We start from the raw sequence: 18,877 nt of genomic DNA, 5'->3' as shown, positions 1-18,877 counted from the left end.
GTTGGCCGGGACTCAACGCTTGACTGTCTTCGGACTCGGGGGACTTTAAAGTTGATCTTCCCGCCGTGTGCGTTCTTTACCAAAAATATGTGCAGGCGCCAATCATGTATTTCGGCTCCATTCTCGCTTGCTTGACCGGTTGATACTGACTAAATACGTAGTCTTCAATCGTGCAAGTATTCAATAGCATGCGAGATAATACCCACACTGCCACCGACATTAGACGTATCATTGGCGCCCCCGGTCCGATCATCCGATCACGGTTCATCTCGAATGAGATGACTCTTCTCATTCGAGATGACTTTCAGGTAGGGCTCCCTGTGGAAAGGAAACACATGCCAGACGCATTCAAGGTAAGCACATTCAAGTTTGTGAGCCAGGCATGGTGATGCTGATGCACAACATCTGCATTCTCCGTCGTGAAAGGTTTCGGGTCAGTTTTAGCCCCTTTTTGTGCATGTTCCGTGGAGCTGCTTTGATTGGATGAGCGGGATGTGGGTACGCGGCTGTCGGTTTCAGCGGCTGCCATGCGGACTGCCCGTCGCGTGGCATGAAGATCCATATGATGGATGAAATATCAGCACGATGCCGTTCCGGTGTGGGCGCACCGCCACTCCAGAATCATTCTTCTCTCCCGGATACCGCTCTCAAGCTGCCATTCAACTAGATCGCCTTGCCCAACGTTCTCCATCGAGCAGCACAATTGATTTTCTCCCTCCAGTCAACCCTACTACACTTTATCCCTTTGGCGGTGCAACTAGCAAGCTAAGACAAAATGTTCAAGAGGTTCAGGAGAAGCATCAGGGAAGGCAGTGCCAGGTCTGGAGACAATGGCGTGCCGCACCACGTCCATGTCTGTCACGAATGCGGACAGAGCCTCAAGGACACAATCGACACAATCGACACTTCCTACGCAAATAATGTCACGGCCGGGCAGTACAACTCAAATCGCGCCTCGAAACGCGATTCATGGAATGGGTCCAGCAGTTCAGACAGCGGCTACGGCAGCTCTCGGCATTCAGAGCTGGAGGCGCAGCTGGATTTAGGCGACGACCACCCGGCCGGGTCGCTTCCGCTGCCGCTCAGGCGACCCACCTACAACTCCAGCATATACTCAGAAACCAGCACGCTCGATCAGCCAACTCGACAGGAAGTAATAGTCGAGGAGCCGGCACAAGTCGGCCCTCCCGTCTATGATCACCTTTTCGACCTGCCGCCTCGGACGTTTACCAACTACTCCGACAAGTGGAAGCCGAAGTCGCGCTATTCCAGGCTGAATGAGTTACCCGCCGCGAGCCCGAGGGCGATGGCGTTCCCGGATGATGTGATGGATGTGAACAGCGGCGCTGAGGAACAACCGATTTCGACGGAGAAGAAAAGGAGGTCATTGGTCCTGCGGCCGTCATCGCTCAGAAGACTCACTAGTCGCCGTTCGAAAAGCCAGTGAGGCCAACGAAAGACAAGCTGGGTCGGCTTGAATTTAATTACCCTGTCGAGACACGCCACAAGTGATGCAGCTCGCAAACAGAAACTCAGGGGCTGCTGATGCCATGGTCACCGCCACGCTTGGCCATACACACGGCAATGCACGCAGGCTCAGATTCAGCGAGATGGTAGCCTGCACCTGAGACGGACATGTCTGGATTGGCATACTTGGAAGCCATACAAGCTCGCTTGGGTTGGTTGAAGGGGACCCCTTGTTGCGGTGCGAGAGCATTTTAAGATGACATTTGAGACCGACTCGGAGTGTGCCCAGGTGGACATGTGACGTGTTCTGACCAGCTCATTCCGAAGGACATCGTCGTGCATGAGCTGCGGAGTTTTGCCTAAGCAGCCAAGGCTGCCTGAGCTGGCTGGATGGGTTTTGAGTGGTTCATGGGCGAGGACGGCTTGATAGACTATAATTCATGTCAGTGTTCCGGGCGCGCAGTGCCTTTACAGGAGTAATACATCGCAGCTTGAGCAACGGGCACTCTCGAATCAGGTGATAAAATCGCCTGCAGGTACATGCTTGGTTCATCATAGCTAGAAAATGGTCGCTTCGGGATAAGACGCAAGCGAGACAGCCCTCCCGTCGGTCTCGCGTGTTTGGGCCGTTTGGATGGCAAGGGACTTGGCAGGGCCAAGCGGACCTAGATGGGCCGCTGTGGGCGGCCACAACGTTCGTCCCAAAGATCTTCGCTGTCAGAAATTATCATGATTAGCTAGGATGCCAAACAGTTCGTCCCGACTAGCCCCTTCACCACCCATGCGTGGCGCCTATGAGATGGCCTGGACGTTCAGCCGCATGCAGACTACGAGCTCTTGGCCTATTCTTGATCCCCTCACTCTCCACACAGCCAAGTCGATCGAAACTACTATCTGATGCGGCAGGCGCCGCCTCATCGCACACAAGCTCTGACCTCGTTAATTCGGACGACTTCTTTGCCGAATCCTCCTACAGCAAATGCGCCTTTCCCTTGTGCCTGGTTGGTTGCAATTAGTTTCACTGCTCCTAGCTTCTACCAGCCATCCCATGTGTTGACTCATCGTCTGTCAGCTGAAGTGTAGCTTATTTTATTTCTATCATACTTCTGTACGGTCAGAATACTCCTTTCGCCAATGATTGGTTCGAGATAACATCATGAACCTCCCAAGTCTTCTGAGGCGCCGACAAGGAGCCAAGTTAGCTGGGCTGCTTAGGTGCCATGCATTTGGTGTTCCGCCTGGCACTGTCTTCGTGCTCAAATCGCGACCACGTGTCTGCATTTTCGTTGAACGTTCATAAAGATGTTACAATCCCTCGAGGTGTTGGCATTGACACCTTTTCTAGCTTCGACAACAATTTATTGGAAACGCCATTTAGCTCTTTTCGACTCCATTCGGATCTCTACGTTGCAAATACCCACGTCAGGCTACAATCAAGAATGGCCAGACGACCAGTATTTGGGGCCTCTCTTCCCTTTTGTCTCATTCTACTCCTCCTTTCCGTCATTATCGTCGCCCAAGATGACGATGAGCCGACTTCGTCCGCCGCTCAGGTTTCAACCGCATTCACCGAAGCCGTAACGGGCCTCACCATGGGACGTTTCTTTGGTGCTCGTACGGGTTCGCGATGACCATGCCAGAGACACCCGTTGACTCTTTCACCGGACAAATGTCTTTTCCCCTCGTCAATGGGGCGGGCCGGGGCGCCATAGGCCTCACTGGCGATGTGGAGGACAGCTTCTTCCTCGCGGCATGGTCTGATGGCGCAGGCGGCGTGATGGCGTCGTTCAGGCAAGGCACCAACGAGGATGGCCCACCCGAGGTGGTGGGAAACTTTGCTGTTTCGCCATCGCGGAGGCCACGGCAGTCAACGACTCGTTTCTCACCTTCACATTTCTATGTGAAGGCTGCATGGACAGTGCCCTGGGACTTGGTGCGGAGGTTACTAGTACGGGAGCCGATGGCGTGATGGGATGGGCGTTGTCTGAGCAGGCAGTGGCAGGCCAACGCTCGCCCGACGGCCAACTTGGCTTCCACGAGGAGGGGTTTTGGGCCGTTCACGGTGAGGCTGGGACAAGCCCGGGCTGCATCTTGTGATGGGGTTGCGGCCCAGGCTGGAACTCCTATACAGGCTTCAGGTAATGCCAGTCCGGTTGCATTGAATGTCGCGGGTGGGGAGTCCGAGGGCGAGGATGACGATGATGAAAACGAATGGGGCGGAGGGGGGAGCTCCGTTGGTGGCTCGTCAGACGACCAAGAGGATGATGATGATTGAGCGAAGACATCAAAGCTGTGATGGGCTTTTGCTTGTTTGAGCATTTAACGAAGCGATGGAGTACCCTTGGATTGTCCGCGAAATCGAGAGCTCTCAATTCTGTGACACAGATACTTTCTTTCCCCACTGAGTCAAAACCCCTTAGCATCTTCATTGCCGAGAAAAAATTGGCCAAGTCTCTCTTGACTGTCACTCACTAGGGCGCATGTCACCGTTGATACTCATGTGGGCTTGTATCTGGCAATCTCGACTCTAGATTCGAACTGTCTGCAGCGGCTATTAAGCATCTTCAAGTACTAGTAGCTCACGCATTGTGCCCATTGGAGAGGTCGAGGAAATGCAGGTATTGTGCTGGCCAGATTAACTATGGGATGGCATCTTGGCAAGAGTCGTTTATTTACCTTCTTGTCATGTTTTGAGGGAAACATTACCCGGCAGACCTGCATAAATACAAAGACCCAACACGCACCGTGGCCTTACTGCACCAGCAAAGACGAAATTGAAGACAGTGGCTTTATTCCCTCCAGCACTACTCAATTTTACCCGTGACGGACCTGATCGCGCAAAGTCGTTGTGTGGCGCCCAAGACAACCGCATGAAGCCTTGTGCATCAATAGCGTAATAAAAATCCGGGGTTGTAGGGATGGAGGGTCCAACGGATGGTCTCCGGACACGGCGAACCTCATTAGTGGCGCAGGGTTGGCAGCCCAACGCGCGGCAGCACCTGAAGAAGGCGCTCGCTTGAATTGCGTTCATTTCCGGGCGTCTTTGCTAGAGCCTCGACCCAGCCAAACTGGCAGGAGAACCGCCCCAGAAAGCTGTGGGTTCCGAGATTTAGCGCACCATTAGCGAATCCACCGGGACCAAAACGGCACTCGAATTGCAACACGAAGTTCGGATTGGGACTGTTTTCCCGTCCACATTGAGGCACAGTAACCTGAAAGACAGGGGTCCCTGATCCTGAAATGATGCCAGCGGAGAAGACTGAAAACTTAGCCGCCGAATCCTCAGGCATAAGAACATGTGTGCAGGCCTCAAGACGCCGATGCAGACGGTGCTCACCATTGATCCAGATCCAGAGAGGCAGCTACTACCGCGCGTCACAACAATATGAGGAAAACACTGAGGAGGATGTTCGGCGCCCGGCCGAAGAGCGCCATGGCGACACTACCTCGGACGAAGCACCCAAACCCGAACAGAGCGTCAGCACCCCCTGCTTTCGGCCGAGTTCGCAGCGTGGACGAGCCGGCCACATATATCGTCCCCGGCCCCTTCGACAACGACATGCAATGTCAAGCGCCACTGCAGCGCGTTCGAATGACAGCCCAAGAAAATACAAGTCAGTCTCGCATGGCGTCCCGCACATCTCAGTTCGGAGCAGCAGAACGGTCGCTGCAGGCAAACTTTCCCCAGACCAGGGTCGTGGACGCCGGGCAATTCCCCGGGAACATGGAGTTACTCGATGGGGTGCGCAAAGACGACACTCGCTTCTTCGTCGCCATGAACCCAGAGGACTCGTCCCAGTATATCGCTGTCAACCTCGTTATTTTCCGCACGACAGAGACTTCCCAACTCGGCTGCACTTCTCCAGGCGTGCGGCCCATCGTGGTTGCACAAGACGCATTGGCACATTTGCTGAGGCAGTGGCAACGAGGTGGGGTCTCGGATCGGTTTCTGGCAATCGTTTCTATGGGCACGGAATCGTCTGTACAGGTCTTTCGGGCCAAAGAGGGCTTGGTAGACTTGCCTGCCTGAACAGAGTGCATTATGTGGGACGGAATATTTTTTGAAGCACGCGTCGACTACGATGGATGCGCGTTTAATGCTCAGCAGGGAGTTTTGGAGTTTTGCATCACAAGGGACACACCGTCGCATACGGCCATTCATTAATGCGCTCATAGCGAATAATGTTGATTAAAGTTACGAATGGGATCAGACGGATCCTCCATGGTACCTCTGGCGCATGTCCAGCCCTTCATGCGAATTCAAAAGATAAGTGAGACAGCCACCATGGCAGAAACCACTTTTCAGCCAAAGCAAGAAACAAAGATTCGGGAGGGGCATTCTCGACAGACGCCAATGGCTCAAATCGATCAAAGTCGCTTAACGCCCATCACAACTCTCTTTCTGTAGAATGGGATAGTGGTACGTGTGGCTGCCCTGCTCGAGATCCTGCAGATACGCAGCAAAGTCTTTCCTCAGACCCGCTTCTTTAGCTCTCTCCATCCACTCGCCTAGCGGTATCTCTTCCACGGTATCTCCTCCTGTTTGTGCAAGGTGGCCGTTAATATCCCCAAGGAGAATATTTTGACCGCCAATATGGTGCAGGAACTTCAATCCCCTTGTTGACATCTCTCCCACTGGAGTGTTGATATGGCCGAAAATGCTGCTAGCACAATCATTCCGCGCAACCAAGTTGATGGTTCCTCTGACCTTGTCCAGTTTCGGCACTGCCCCAATAAACCTGCAGTGGTCCAGGAGGCCATCCAGCAGGTCAGGACTGCCGTTGTGTAGCGGGGATTCATCTGAATCATTTTCACCCATGATGTGAGAAGGTCGATGTATGGTCAGTCCAAGGTTTTCAGCGACTTCTGTCGCCCGTTCCAGCATGACCTCGGATGCCCATTTTGTCTGTGAATACCCATCCAGGGCATCTGGGGTATACTTCCGCACCGAGACCTCTCCGAAAGAGTCGCATTCGGCGCATAAGGATACCGCTGCGGAACTTATGTAGTGGAAGGCAATGCTCTTGCCCCTGCGACGGGAGTGCAGGGCCAGACGCAGAATCTCGCGCGTCGACTCGACATTGGTCGACCGGAGGCTACGGTACGGCCTGAGAAAGTTGACCTCTGCACCGTTGTGGATGATGGTGTCCGCGGAGGCGAAGACTCGGGCTGCGTCGGCCGGGTGCATTCCCAGGTTAGGCTCGCGCAGGTCCCCGGGGTGGGTGTGGACCTTTGGACTGTTCGGAAGCCTCGACGCGCCGCGAACAGCGAGGCAGTGTACCTCAGAGACCGACTGGCAGTCGGATAGTCGAGTAAGCAGTGCGCGACCGAGCTGGCCGGTGGCGCCTGTCAAGATGATAACCTTCGGGTGTTGTACCTCGTCGAATTCCGGGGCGTCGCTCGGGAGGTCGCATGTGTGGTTCTGCGTGTCCGGCAGTGGAGGCGTGGTTTCATAATCCCAGTCGATCTTGTCGCCAACCATTGTTTGTGTTGGCGTATCCACCTCTAGCCTTGTATCCTGGACCAACTCCGCCATGCCTTGCAGTGTGGATGCACCAAACATGTGGTCAAGTCGTAGTCTGACTCCTGTCTCTTTCACAATGAGCTCTCGGAGCTCCACCAACAGCAGAGAACTTCCGCCGACGCTGAAGAAATCACTTCCCTCAGTCAGCGCGTGTCTTGAGAGGACATCCGCCGGAACAACCTGGCTCCACATCCCTGCCATTATCCTGACACCTTCGCTCATGTGTGTAAGACTGCTATCGCGGTCATCAGGTGAGGGCTGCTGACAATGGGGGGAGGACTGTGGCAGCGGCAGTTTCGACACAGCATTCCTGTCTATCTTGCCAGTGCTACTTTTGGGCAGGCTAGGAACAGGTAAAATCAGGCTAGGCCGCATGGCTCGCGGCAGTCTCAGAGGGTCTGTTCCTTCAATGTCCCCCAAGGCTACATGTGCTCCAGTTGGGTTCAATCCGATGTCGGGATGGAGCACGATGTGTGCAACCAGGGCCTCGACACTGGGGATATCCCAACTCCGTAGCTCATTGAAACGCCTCTTGGTGACCACTGCCTCGGTGATCCTTCCATTCCCTGATTGCAATATGGCAGATTCGATCTCGTACGGGCTCATGCGGACACCACTCAGTTTGATCCGTGTGTCGCCATGCGTCCGTCCAAGAACCATGAGCTGGCCGTCAGGTAGGAGTTTTCCAATGTCGCCTGTTTTGTGCATTTTCTGACTCCGGTCAAGTAGGTCGGGAGCGAACTTCGGACTTGATGCGTCATTGTGGTAGCCCAAGGCGACACCGGCACCACCAATAACAATCTCGCCAGTCCAGCTCACAGGAAATGGGTGGTTTGAAGGTTTTGCCGTCTCCAATTGGGGCTCCATAATGTATATCCGAGCATTGGGTGCGGTCCACCCAACGCTCAACGGAAAGGCAAGACGGCCGGGATTGGCGTAATCAACCTCGCGACGGTTGGAAGAGCACGTGGCTTCGGTGGGCCCAAACGCGTTGAACAGCTTCGGCTCGCCAGGTGCTTTTCCCAGAGAAGTGAAGCCGCTGACGAGGCTCTCCGTCATCTGCTCGCCGCCGCAGATGGCAGTCCTCCAGCCTGTCGAGCGCTGCAGTTCCACGGCACCGTGCGCGATCCACGAGAGATACTCGGATGGTGTCGCTCCTGTCATCGTGATGCACTCTTGGTTGATCACCTTGGCCACCGATGCAGCATCGGCACGCATAAAGGCGGGTACCACATAGAGGGTGCCTCCGAACGCGAGTGCTGAGAAGATCTGGGTCAATGACATGTCGAACGAGAGCGAGCTCTGCTGGAGTACTTTCTCTCTCCGCACTCCGTACGTCTCGGCGGAGAACTCTATCTCGTTCACAAGACTTTTGTGGGCGATTGACACCCCCTTGGGCGTGCCCGTCGTCCCACTCGTGTAGAGGATGACCGCTGGCGCAGGGCCTGCGGCTTTGATGGCTGGCGTCTCTCCTGGGAGGATATGATGGGGCTTTGCCTTGGAGACATTGACTGCCACAGTCTCCTCGGCAAGTTCCAAAGCATTTGCTGAATCCATGGTCGTGTCGTCGGCCAGCAGCACCTTCGGACGGCAATCTTTCACGATTGCCGCTGATCTTGCCGCTGAGTCGGGATCTGCGTCAACGGGGACGTAGATCACGCCGGTATACATGATCGCCAGAATGGAGCATATGCAGTCCGTTGTCCGGTCTTGAAACACAGCAATGACTGTACCATCATCAAGATCCATTCCCAGCAGCTCGCATGCTATGTCCATCACGCGGTCGAGCATCTGCTGGTACGTGATCGAACACCCGTGCCCGTCTTGAATGGCAATGTCGCTACCGTTTTGAGAAGCGATTTGAGCCACGCGGTGGACCAATGTGGCTGGCCACGAAGACCGGAGTACTGGACCTGCACGTATTTGATTAACGCGTGCCTAAAAACACTTGTAACGATGGTGTAATGTACTTACCTTTACCAATGTCGAGCGCCGCCTCAACGTCCTCAGCAGCAAACATTGGGGGATCGAATAGGTCCCTTTCCGCGTTGGCAGAGAATGCGTCCAGGAGCATCTGGTACGCCTCGAGTAGCAGTTCTGGGTCTCCTTCCGAGTACAGACTGCTTTGCACCATGACATCAATCTTGCAACCACCCTTGTAGTTTGCAATATCAATGTTCAGATCATAGCCCGTCATTCCCGTTTCGAAGTCCATGACCTCCATTGTGAGGCCAGATTCCCCGAATGGCACTGGGCCCTGAACGACGCCTTCTCGGTAGTCAACAAGAGCCTGGAAGAGTGGGGTGTAGTATTCGTTCCTCGGCAGTTTGAGATCGTTCAAAATGGCCGCAAAAGGAATACCTGAATGGTCCAGGGCTTCCAGGACTGTATTCCGTGTGTCTTCAAGCAGTCCCGGAAACATGTCCGAATCGCTTTTGCGAGAGAGCCGCACAGGCACCAGGTTAACGTATGGCCCGATTCCATCCGCACTCTCCTGGGATCGACTTGCAGACGCGATCCCGATGCAGAGGTCTTCACCCTGTGTCAGACGGACGAGGAGTGCGCGAAAGACGGCGAGGTAAAAGTGAAAGGGGGTAGACTTGAGCACGCGGCTTTGCTCATTGATCCGTAGCGTCAGCTCATGGCTGAGGGTGATGGTTGCACGATGGAAGTTGTAGTTGCTCCCCATCTTCGTCCTGGTTGAGGCAGAACCTGGCAAAGGCAGCAGGGGGAGCGGTTCAGGTACATTGTGGAACACTTTGCGCCAATACTGCAGCTCCGTGTCTCGTGATCCAGACGAGAGGTCTTCCATCTGGTGGCGGGTGAAGTCAAGGTACTGTGGACGACGGGGAATGATTGTTTGGCCAGAATATGCTTCTGCCAGGTCCCGCATCATAACCTCCTGGCTGGAGCCGTCAACAATGATATGGTGACAGCCCACCACGAGGAAGCTCAAACCGGGATCATCGCTGGTCAAGAGAACCGCCCTGAGTGCTTGTCCTCGGTCCAGCGCATGGACCCAATTGCTCTGCACCTCTCGAAAGACACGAGATACCTCCTTCTCGTAGTCTCTGCCGGCACGTCCTAGGTGCTTTACCTCAAGTTGTACAGTCGGAGAGTCCATGACCGCTTGCACAGCATGACCCGTAGTTGAGTCCATGTAGAAGGAGGTACGCAGAATTTCATGAGCATGAGCCAGTTTCGCAAAGGCCATGCTCAGAGCTGCGGAATCAACCTGCCCAGTGATTCGCAGCGACGTCGTGTGGTTCAGTGTGGTGCCGTCGGGGAAGAGCTGATGAACAAACCAGAACATGGATTGTCCCTGAGACAAAGGACCTGATCTTTGCACTGCCTTGGCCCCGGGGGCTTGGAGAGAGGATGCGGTCGGTTCTCGCAGGCGTTAATTCCTCCACCTCGGAGACTTTGCTGCTGACGGGTACTGCAAGATCGTCTTGACTCGCGCCCGTCTCCGGTGTGCTACATCCCTGTCGGTTCGTCGCTGGAATCGAGCACCCCGTTGTCGACTTCGGTGACCGAATCACTTAGCTCTACCGCCGATTTCTCATAGTCGATGACTTCCTTGTCGATCGTTTTCGGAGTGTCTGTCTTAGGTTCCTTCTGGTTCTCGTCGTCCCGTGGGTTGCATAGCAAAGGTGTCTGAGTCGCGCTCAGTTGAGATATTGCGTGGTTTACGACGTCCGCGACGGTGGCGCCACCAAGTATCTTGAGCACCGGCACGTTGACCGACAAATTCTTGAGGAACCATTTTCGGATTTCGACGGCAATGAGAGAGTCGATCCCAAAGTCCATGAGTGGCATGTTCACAGGACATTCGATATCTGGATCCATCTTCAGGAGATGCTGAAGCCTGATGGAGAATGCATCTAGCAGATCACTGTCAGCCATCCAACTCGTAGATAGTTAGAAGTTAAAAAAGAAAAAAAAGAAATCAAAAACCGGCCAGGCAAAATGAAAAGTCCTAGGACGTCTGTTGGCTTTACCTTTCACAATGTTGAAGAGATCTTCTTTGCTTTTTGCCTCTGCCAATTGCGTCTCGATTGATGCAGAATTTCCTGCGGGCTTGTCGCTCGTCGTGTTGTAGTCTCTAGCGGCGGGCAGGACGTGGTGGGAAAACCTCGGGTTGTCAATCCAGATCGGTCGGGACTCTCCATCCATTTGAACGTGCGCAACGCCTGTGGATATCTCGGGATCTCTTCCACTGTTTACGTTACTTGCAGTCACAGCCTCAGCAAACATGGCGTGGAACGCTTGCTCCGGCAGGAACATGTAACCGCCCTCCCTCACATCCTCGAGGGTTGCGTCGCTGACTTCTCTGGTGATGTATCCAATGCCCACAATGACTCCGATATTGATCACAGAGGCTGCGAGTCCTTGCTCTCTCCGCTGAGCTGCAAGTGAGATCAGGAACGCATTAGCTGCACTGTAGTTCGACTGCCCTAAGTTGCCGACAAGACCCGCCATGCTCGAAAAGAAAATCATAAAGTCCAGCTTGGTCTGTTGGCCACTATCTTGACCTTCCAGTACGCGACATAGGTTCAAGCTCCCCTGGACCTTTGGATCTAGTACGGACTGCATTTTAGACATGTCCATGTCTTTGATCAACGAGTCGCGCAGGACCATGGCCGCCTGAGCAACGCCGGCCAGTGCAGGAAGAGTTCTGGTTATGGTGAGATAGCATGATTTCACAGATTCGAAAGATGTCACGTCGCAGGGCAATACCAAAATCGTGGCATCGTGCTCCTTTTGTACCTTGTTCAACCACTCTGTGTCGACATCAGGACGTCGACTGGAGAGCACCACGCATCTTGCTCCGTGTTGCATCATCCATTCGCACAAGGAAAGGCCCAGGTCTCCGGTCAGGCCTACTAGCCAGTAGCTTCTATCGCCTCGGAATAGACTGCTGCTGTGATCGGCCGGTCGGACCACCACGGGCAAGTCCGAGTCCCATGTGACGATCAAGTCGGAGCTGTTTTGGAAGTCTAGCACCGACGTTTGTCCAGTGCGTAGACTGGACACTGGTAGCAACACCGGGTTGCGCTCCCCAAGAGGCACACTGGAATCGGTGAGCATCCGCTGAGCCAGATTGACTCTGGCGACAAGGTGCTGACGTAGAAACGGTGAGTCGTGTTGCGCAATTCCGGACTCGTTGGTAAAGAATGTATTGACGCTGCATTTTATGCATGTGTTTGCTACATGTTTTTCAATGATCGTGCTTGTTCGGTCCATGCCGGAGCTGTCGCCATTCGAGGTGGCAAAGTTGACGAATTTTGCGATGGAATGCGGTTTTGGCAACATCCGAGAGATTGTCCTAGGATGGGGGCGTTGCGGCAGCCTGATCCAGTGAAAGTCGTCATGATTGCCATGGTCGCTGTCCATCGTGACTGGGGTTGAGTGGTCAGTTGTCGTCGTAATGTGGACGACGACTCCTGGGGCTAGCGTTCTAAACAGTCGCTTTATGATGAGCGCCACACTTGACGATGGCTCATGAACCAAGAGTTCATCCCCTTCCACCAAATTCTTCAGTGTATTGGCCGCCATGAAGCCATCAACAATGAGCAACATCATGGTGAGTATATCACGCCTTGTCAACTTGGCATCCACCTGTTTGACTTGGTGATGGGGGAGCAATACGCTGCTCGCAGTAGTCTCGGCCAACGCGAATGCGAGTGCCCCAGTGCCTTCCATTGTGCCTGCGAGAACGTAGAGTCGACTGCCGGATGCCACTGGGACGGAAAATGGTGAAGAATATTCCACATGCAGCAACACGGTATCGCTCGCCCTGTCGGAGGACTGTTTGCGTTGCTCGGCACGCATCTCGTCAACGAGAGGCCCTCTCTGCAAATCCAAGCTTGGGAGGTCTTCGTCGGTGCTGCCAGGTTCTGGGATGGCCTCGACACAGACATTGGATAAATCTGTGGGCTCCTCTATCTTCCTCTTTGCCGCATTGTAGCGGCGATTGGCTTCACGGTCGACAACCAGTCTCGGGATAAAGCCCGTGCAGTTGCTTGTCTTGGTCTTGGCGTAGAGCACCTCCAGCTCAACCGACCACAGAGTCTTGTCTCGATCAAGGGCACCAGAAGCCTTCCACTCGGCAGACATTTCAAATCGCAGCATTTCTGCCGTGATCATGTCTTCTTGCGCCTCTGACCCGACCCCGTCCTCGAAATCAACAAACTGCAGCCGGAGGTCAGGAATCTCCCAGAACAGAGACCGCCCAAATCCGACGCTCATGTTCGCATAAGGCTTTTTGTTTCGCCTCCCCGACGTCACCCACACAATGGTCTTTGCGTTCTCGACCACGCGCTTCAAACCGGACAGCTTTTCCTGTGTCAGGTTCTCAAACACCGGAGTGTCAAGATCAAATAAGTTGAGAACACTGGTGTTTTGCGTAATGTCGGTGGCCGCTACCTTGTCCAAGGAAATTTCGTCGCGAACTCGGCCGTATAGTGGCGTGAGATTCGTCTTCAGTGCCTTGACGAGCTCCATGGAGGTCGTGGACTGTCCCCCAATGATTATCAGTTCCTTGTTGAGAGGCGAAGACACTTCGGATGTAGACTGCACCACGGTAGCCGGATCGCGCAGGAGGCGGATGCGCCAATCCACAGCCTGAGACACAATTATAGAAGCCGGTCGGGGCAGGGTATCTCGGTCGTCCGACACGGAATCCGCCCCGCTGAAGCCCGTCTTTCTCAGGACCGTGTCCCACTCCGAGGGCGCAATGCAGGGACTCAACACCCGACCATCGTTCCCGCCAATCCACCACCCTGGTAGTGAACCAAATATGAATCCAGACCGGATGACGTCGTTGTCTGTAAGCTCGGCCAGGATAAGGAAGCCGCCTGGTTTGAGGAGCCTCCTCACATTTCTGAGTGTGCTCTCGAGATCCTCTGTTATGTGAAGCACAAAACTGGCCACGATCAGGTCATAGTGACCCTGGGCAAATCCTTGGGTCGCGATATCTTTCTCCATGTCGAGGACACGGAACTGCATTCGGTCTCCTCCCTGGTCCGCGTAGTCTCGACCGAATGTTTCCTCGGCGGTGGGGAAGAAGCCAGGGGAGACATCCGTGAATGTATAACTGTCGAATTTGCCCTCGCATTCTGCCAGTATAGACTTGGTTGCGTGTCCGGTACCTCCTCCGACCTCCAGGATAGTCATGTTTGGGAAACGGTGGGTGAGCTGCTTTACGCCTCGAGCAAGGTATCCGGTGTAGTCACGCATGCCCAGAGACTCGCGGTAGTAGCGTGATAACAAATCATCATGAAGTAGATGTTCCAGCATGGTGGTCTCTCCGCGCAACACCGCGGGTATCTGCTGTCCGACCGTGTTGACCATCTTGAGGTCCAAGCACTCGTCGCCATGCTTGTCCAAGAGGGCAGGCAGAACGACGAGCGGGTCATCTGACATCCATTCCTGTGAGGCGTGTTTGTGATTTCCGCTTGCGACTTGGCTCAAGACATGATCAGCGTATCGAAGCAGGCCTCTTAGAGGCGACGTGCCGTCAACACGGATAGGGTGACTCGATGTGAACTCCGTCGCCCACTGTCGAAGATAGCAAACGCAGGCCCGCTCAAGATCCAATGCCAGCTCATGGTCCTTGGCTGAGGCGAGTCCATCATAGCAGACAGCTGGGATATCTGGCTCTGACGGAGCCCAGACTGTTTTGGAAAATACCCTAGTATCATTCTCGGGTGACGCCTCTGCCAAGGGGACGAAGTGCAGACCGTCGACCTGCACCATGCAGCTCTGACCATCCGGGGCATAGACGCCGACGTCGCCGACCACACCGTCAAAGCTTGCACTAGTTTCAACAGCATCGAAATACAACGGCTGAATGTGGCTGCTGGTCTGCTGGGTGCATGTAAGATGCTCAGCGCAGAGCTCGGGGGATATCTGGATGGAGCGGATATGTCGAGGGACGTGGACAGCCCATAGCCGTCCATCTTCAGGATAGCAATATGCCAGCATGATAGCTTGGAAGGCCAGGTCGAGGAAGGCAGGGTGTACTATCATGGCTTTCCGCGGGTCATCGAGAGACACATTTACCAGGTTTTGGATCTGGCCCGTCGCGAAGCCTGCCTTACGGCGCATGTGGCTCAGCCCCCTAAATGGCCCGCTGTAGCCAAAACCGGTCTTTGACAAGGCGTCGTAGAACTTCCTGTCGTCAACCGACTTCATCATAGGCTCGGGGTCTGGTCTCAAAGGCAGAACATCATCACTGTCCACGCTTGCGTCCCCGAATAGCACGACGATGCGGCCATTGGCCTTCGGCGACAACGCGTCCACCCCAGCACCCGTCGCAGCAGATAAAAAGAACCGGGCGTCGAGGCGGCCGGCCTTCTCATCCATGTTGATGTCCACCATCTCGAACAGGGTCTCCACTGCAACGTCGTCCTCGGGGAACGCAAGAGCGCTGTCGATATTGACGTCGCGAACCTCGAGCAGCTCCATGGGCCGGTTGAGATCGACGACAGACCTCGCCGCCTGGAAAGCCATACAGACGTAACCCGCAGCAGGAAACACGGCCTGGCCCTGCACGCGGTGTCCACCCAGCCATGGCACCTCGTTGACGCTGAGGTGGTTTCGCCATCGGTACGACCTTCCCGGAGTTCCGTCCGGCAGCATATTTCCAAGAAGCTCGTGCGTTGGCTTGCGGCTCCTGAATGCGCGGCTCACACGTGACTCGTGCCAGTATTCTTGGTTTGGGCCATGATCCCACGCATATCGCGGCAGTCCAGTGACCAGCCGGTTCGCCCTTGGACCGCGAATGAGAGCCTCGTATCCCTGAATATCAACCGCTTTGCCCCCGAGATGCGCCCAGAGGTAACCCAGTGCAGCAGCTACTGACTCTGTAGAGTTCTGTCCCCTTTTCAAGAGCCCAGTGTAGGGTAAATCTTTAAGGTCTAGGTTATAGTCGGACAATGTTGCAAGTGAAGGGGCTCTAAGAGCCGCATGAGGACCGACTTCAATCGCCGCGTCGAAAGGCCCAGCCTCGCTCACGGCTTTCCGGAGGGCATCGGCAAACTTCACCTCGCCAATCATGTTTGCATTCCAGTACCCCTGGTTCAGCCTGCCGTCTTCGACAAGCCTTGTGGCTTCTTCAACATATACACTCGAGAACCATTGCGACTTCGGCCGGCTCCCATTGAATGTCGCCGCTTGCGTAGACAGGCATTCCCCGTAAGCCTCGGCGCAGTGCAACATGTGGTGTGAATGGTATGCCTGATCGACGAATAGGACCTTGGCGCCCTTCTCCTCGTCCTCGAACACGACCTTGGCTTCGAGGATAGCATCCTCGTCGCCGGACAGTGTGACGCTGTTTGGCCCGTTGTGGGCTGCCACGCAGATTCGACCTCTGAATCTCCTCAATGAACATAGATGCAGCGCATCCTCTCGCGACGTGGCGACAGCCATCATCTTCCCGGGTCCATCCGAACCAGCGAGAGATCCAGTACCCTGTTTCGGCGCCGAATGTATACCTCGGTAATAGGCAACTGTCATGGCGTCCACGTCGGAAAGGTAGCCTGCTGCATAGGCCGCTGCGATCTCGCCCGAGGAGTGCCCGACAACGCTGTGAAAGCTGATTCCTGCCGCGGTGATAAGATCAACCAGCAGGATCTGTACTGCGCAGCATACTGGCTGGGACAGCGATGCTGCACCTATATCGCTCTGGTCCAACAGAGTCTCCGAAATCAACCAGGAGGGCCGGTCGGTCGGAGGGAGCTGCTGTAGGTGGGAATCCAGCTGGCCAATTCTTCTTTGGGCGTATTCAGAGTGCTGGAGCAACTCTCGTCCCATTCCGGCCCATTGTGCGCCTTGACCTGTAAATATTCCTATAAACTTGGGCGTTTGCGACTTGGGTTGAGACACCACTGGCCGCGCTTGCTTTGATGGGCCATCCTGCTCTGATCCTGCAGCCTCAAGCTGTTCAATGAGGCCGGATATGGTTGTGGCGGCAATGTAACTTCGTACTGGTAATTTCTGCGTGCGGCGGGCATATTGTGTCCATGCAAGGTCCGCCAGATCGACTTCGTCTCTGCGCTCTCGTAAGAAGGCCGAGTATCTCAACTGAAGCTCCTTGATCGAACTGACCGAATGTGCCGCAAACACGAATGGTGCAAGACAAGGCCTACCTTCCCCATTTGGGCGTTCTCTGTCGTCGTCCCAGCTCTCTAATATCACATGTGCGTTGGCACCACCGAACCCGAAGCTGTTGACGCTCGCCCTCCTCGGGCTGCCATCCGCTACGAGTTGGTCTGGCCATGGCTCAGGTTTCGTGGGAACTTGTAAATATCCAGAATAAAACGGCTGGACCTCGGGATTTATCCTCTCAAACAGCATGTTCGGCGGAACCACCCCCTGGCGCAGGGCCAAGCTGGCTTTCAGCAGACCGGCGAGGCCTGCAGTGGCTTCCGTGTGTCCAAGCACGGTTTTGATAGACCCCACGTAGAGGAGGTCCTCCTCCTCCCGAGGTGCATCCCCGTCACCAAAAAATGCATTCCTGATTGCTTGCGCTTCGAGCGGGTCTCCAGCTGGTGTTCCCGTCCCGTGACACTCAAAGTACTGACATCGATCAAATGGTTTCCGTGAGTCAAGACCGGCACTGCTATAGACCTGCCGAATCAATCGCGCCTGCGCTTCTGAGCTTGGCATTGTGATGCCGTTGGTTTTGCCGTCCTGGTTGATACCCGCCTCGCGGACGACACATTCAATCGCGTCGCCGTCCCGGATCGCATCGCTGAGTCGCTTCAATACGACTGTGACAACTCCCTCCCCACGAGCATAGCCGTCGGCCGAGGCGTCAAACATCCGTGAGCGGCCTGTGGGGGACAGCATCCTAAGTTTGCTCTCCGCGATATAGTTCTCTGGCCCCAGAATCAGGTTGGTGCCGGCGGCTATAGCCAGATTTGTTGACCCTGTGCGGAATCAGCAACCGTGGCCGGAAATACGCCACTATCAGAGTGTCGGGATGATCACTGACCTGAGCGGAGCGCCTGAACCGCCTGGTGCAAAGCCACAAGACTGGAGCTACAGGCGGTGTCAATCGTCATCGAAGGCCCACTCCAATCGAACAAGTAGGATATACGATTCGCAACTATGCTTCGATGTATCCCGGTGGCATGGTAAGTGGGAATTGAATCTGTGTCTCGCAACAGCATGTAGTCATACTGTCGCCGCAATCAGTTTTCTCGTGCCAGATATAATCGACGATCTTTGCATGTTTAATATCACACGGCTAGGAATATCGCTGGTGACTTACATCTGCGAGTGAGCATCCAACAAACGCGGCGGTATTAGATCCCTGAAGGTCTTCCATCCTTTGTCCCCCGGCTTCCAGGGCTTCGTACACAGTCTCGAGTAACAGGCGCTGTTGAGGATCCATTGCTGCAGCTTCGGCCTGTTTCTAGAAGTCAGTAGTGTTACATTTTCCGAACACTGAGAGACTTGCGGATTTGATGCGAAAGAATTGGGCGTCAAATCGACGGATATTTTCGTCCAAGAAATAAGACCATTTTGTGTTGCTGTTCCCATGGTAATCACTGTTTGGGTTATAGAAGCCTTCGACGCTGAATCTGTCCTCGGGTATTTCCTTAAGAAGGTCTCGCGGTTTTTGCAAGAGTTGCCATAGCCTTTCTGGCGAGTTGCATGACCCAGGGAGTCGGCATGCAGTGCCAATGATTGCAATCCGCTCTGGCCCTGGCGTCGATGATGAGTGATCCTGTTCCGAACTCATTGCGGAATATTTGGTTAGCTTGTTCAGTTCTGATGCTTCAGGCCGTTCTATTCCTGCCTGTAAATGGTCTTGATAATGTGAGTCGTTCAAAAAGACGACAGAATTAGCTGCTAATTAGTGATAGTTACAAG

At 54.6% G+C, this 18,877-nt stretch overlaps 4 protein-coding genes across 4 annotated transcripts; 3 read left to right on the top strand and 1 right to left on the bottom strand.

The window, feature by feature from the left end:
• Positions 1 to 775: 775 nt before the first annotated feature.
• On the top strand, positions 776 to 1,447 carry INS49_004778 (uncharacterized protein; the record flags this gene model as incomplete). The annotated part of the gene is made up of 1 exon (XM_043165566.1): positions 776 to 1,447. One exon carries the CDS (start codon positions 776 to 778, stop codon positions 1,445 to 1,447), a length of 672 nt encoding a protein of 223 aa, XP_043017695.1.
• A 1,653-nt stretch (positions 1,448 to 3,100) lies between these two features.
• INS49_004777 (uncharacterized protein) lies at positions 3,101 to 3,742 on the top strand (the record flags this gene model as incomplete). The annotated part of the gene is made up of 2 exons (XM_043165565.1): positions 3,101 to 3,415; positions 3,470 to 3,742. The coding sequence occupies 2 exons, from the start codon at positions 3,101 to 3,103 to the stop codon at positions 3,740 to 3,742; spliced, it is 588 nt and encodes a 195-aa protein (XP_043017694.1).
• Positions 3,743 to 4,852: 1,110 nt separating this feature from the next.
• INS49_004776 (uncharacterized protein) lies at positions 4,853 to 5,497 on the top strand (the record flags this gene model as incomplete). Its single annotated transcript, XM_043165564.1, has 1 exon — positions 4,853 to 5,497. One exon carries the CDS (start codon positions 4,853 to 4,855, stop codon positions 5,495 to 5,497), a length of 645 nt encoding a protein of 214 aa, XP_043017693.1.
• A 348-nt stretch (positions 5,498 to 5,845) lies between these two features.
• INS49_004775 (uncharacterized protein) lies at positions 5,846 to 18,395 on the bottom strand (the record flags this gene model as incomplete). The annotated part of the gene is made up of 7 exons (XM_043165563.1): positions 5,846 to 8,877; positions 8,966 to 10,283; positions 10,505 to 10,875; positions 10,993 to 11,669; positions 11,847 to 17,928; positions 17,994 to 18,015; positions 18,273 to 18,395. 7 exons carry the CDS (start codon positions 18,393 to 18,395, stop codon positions 5,846 to 5,848), a joined length of 11,625 nt encoding a protein of 3,874 aa, XP_043017692.1.
• Positions 18,396 to 18,877: the final 482 nt, after the last annotated feature.

Source organism: Diaporthe citri (genome assembly GCF_014595645.1).
Source record: "Diaporthe citri strain NFHF-8-4 chromosome Unknown scaffold_13, whole genome shotgun sequence".
Lineage (NCBI taxonomy): Eukaryota > Fungi > Ascomycota > Sordariomycetes > Diaporthales > Diaporthaceae > Diaporthe > Diaporthe citri.
Note: the sequence above shows the minus strand (reverse complement) of the source record. Positions and strands in the feature narration are given on the sequence as shown.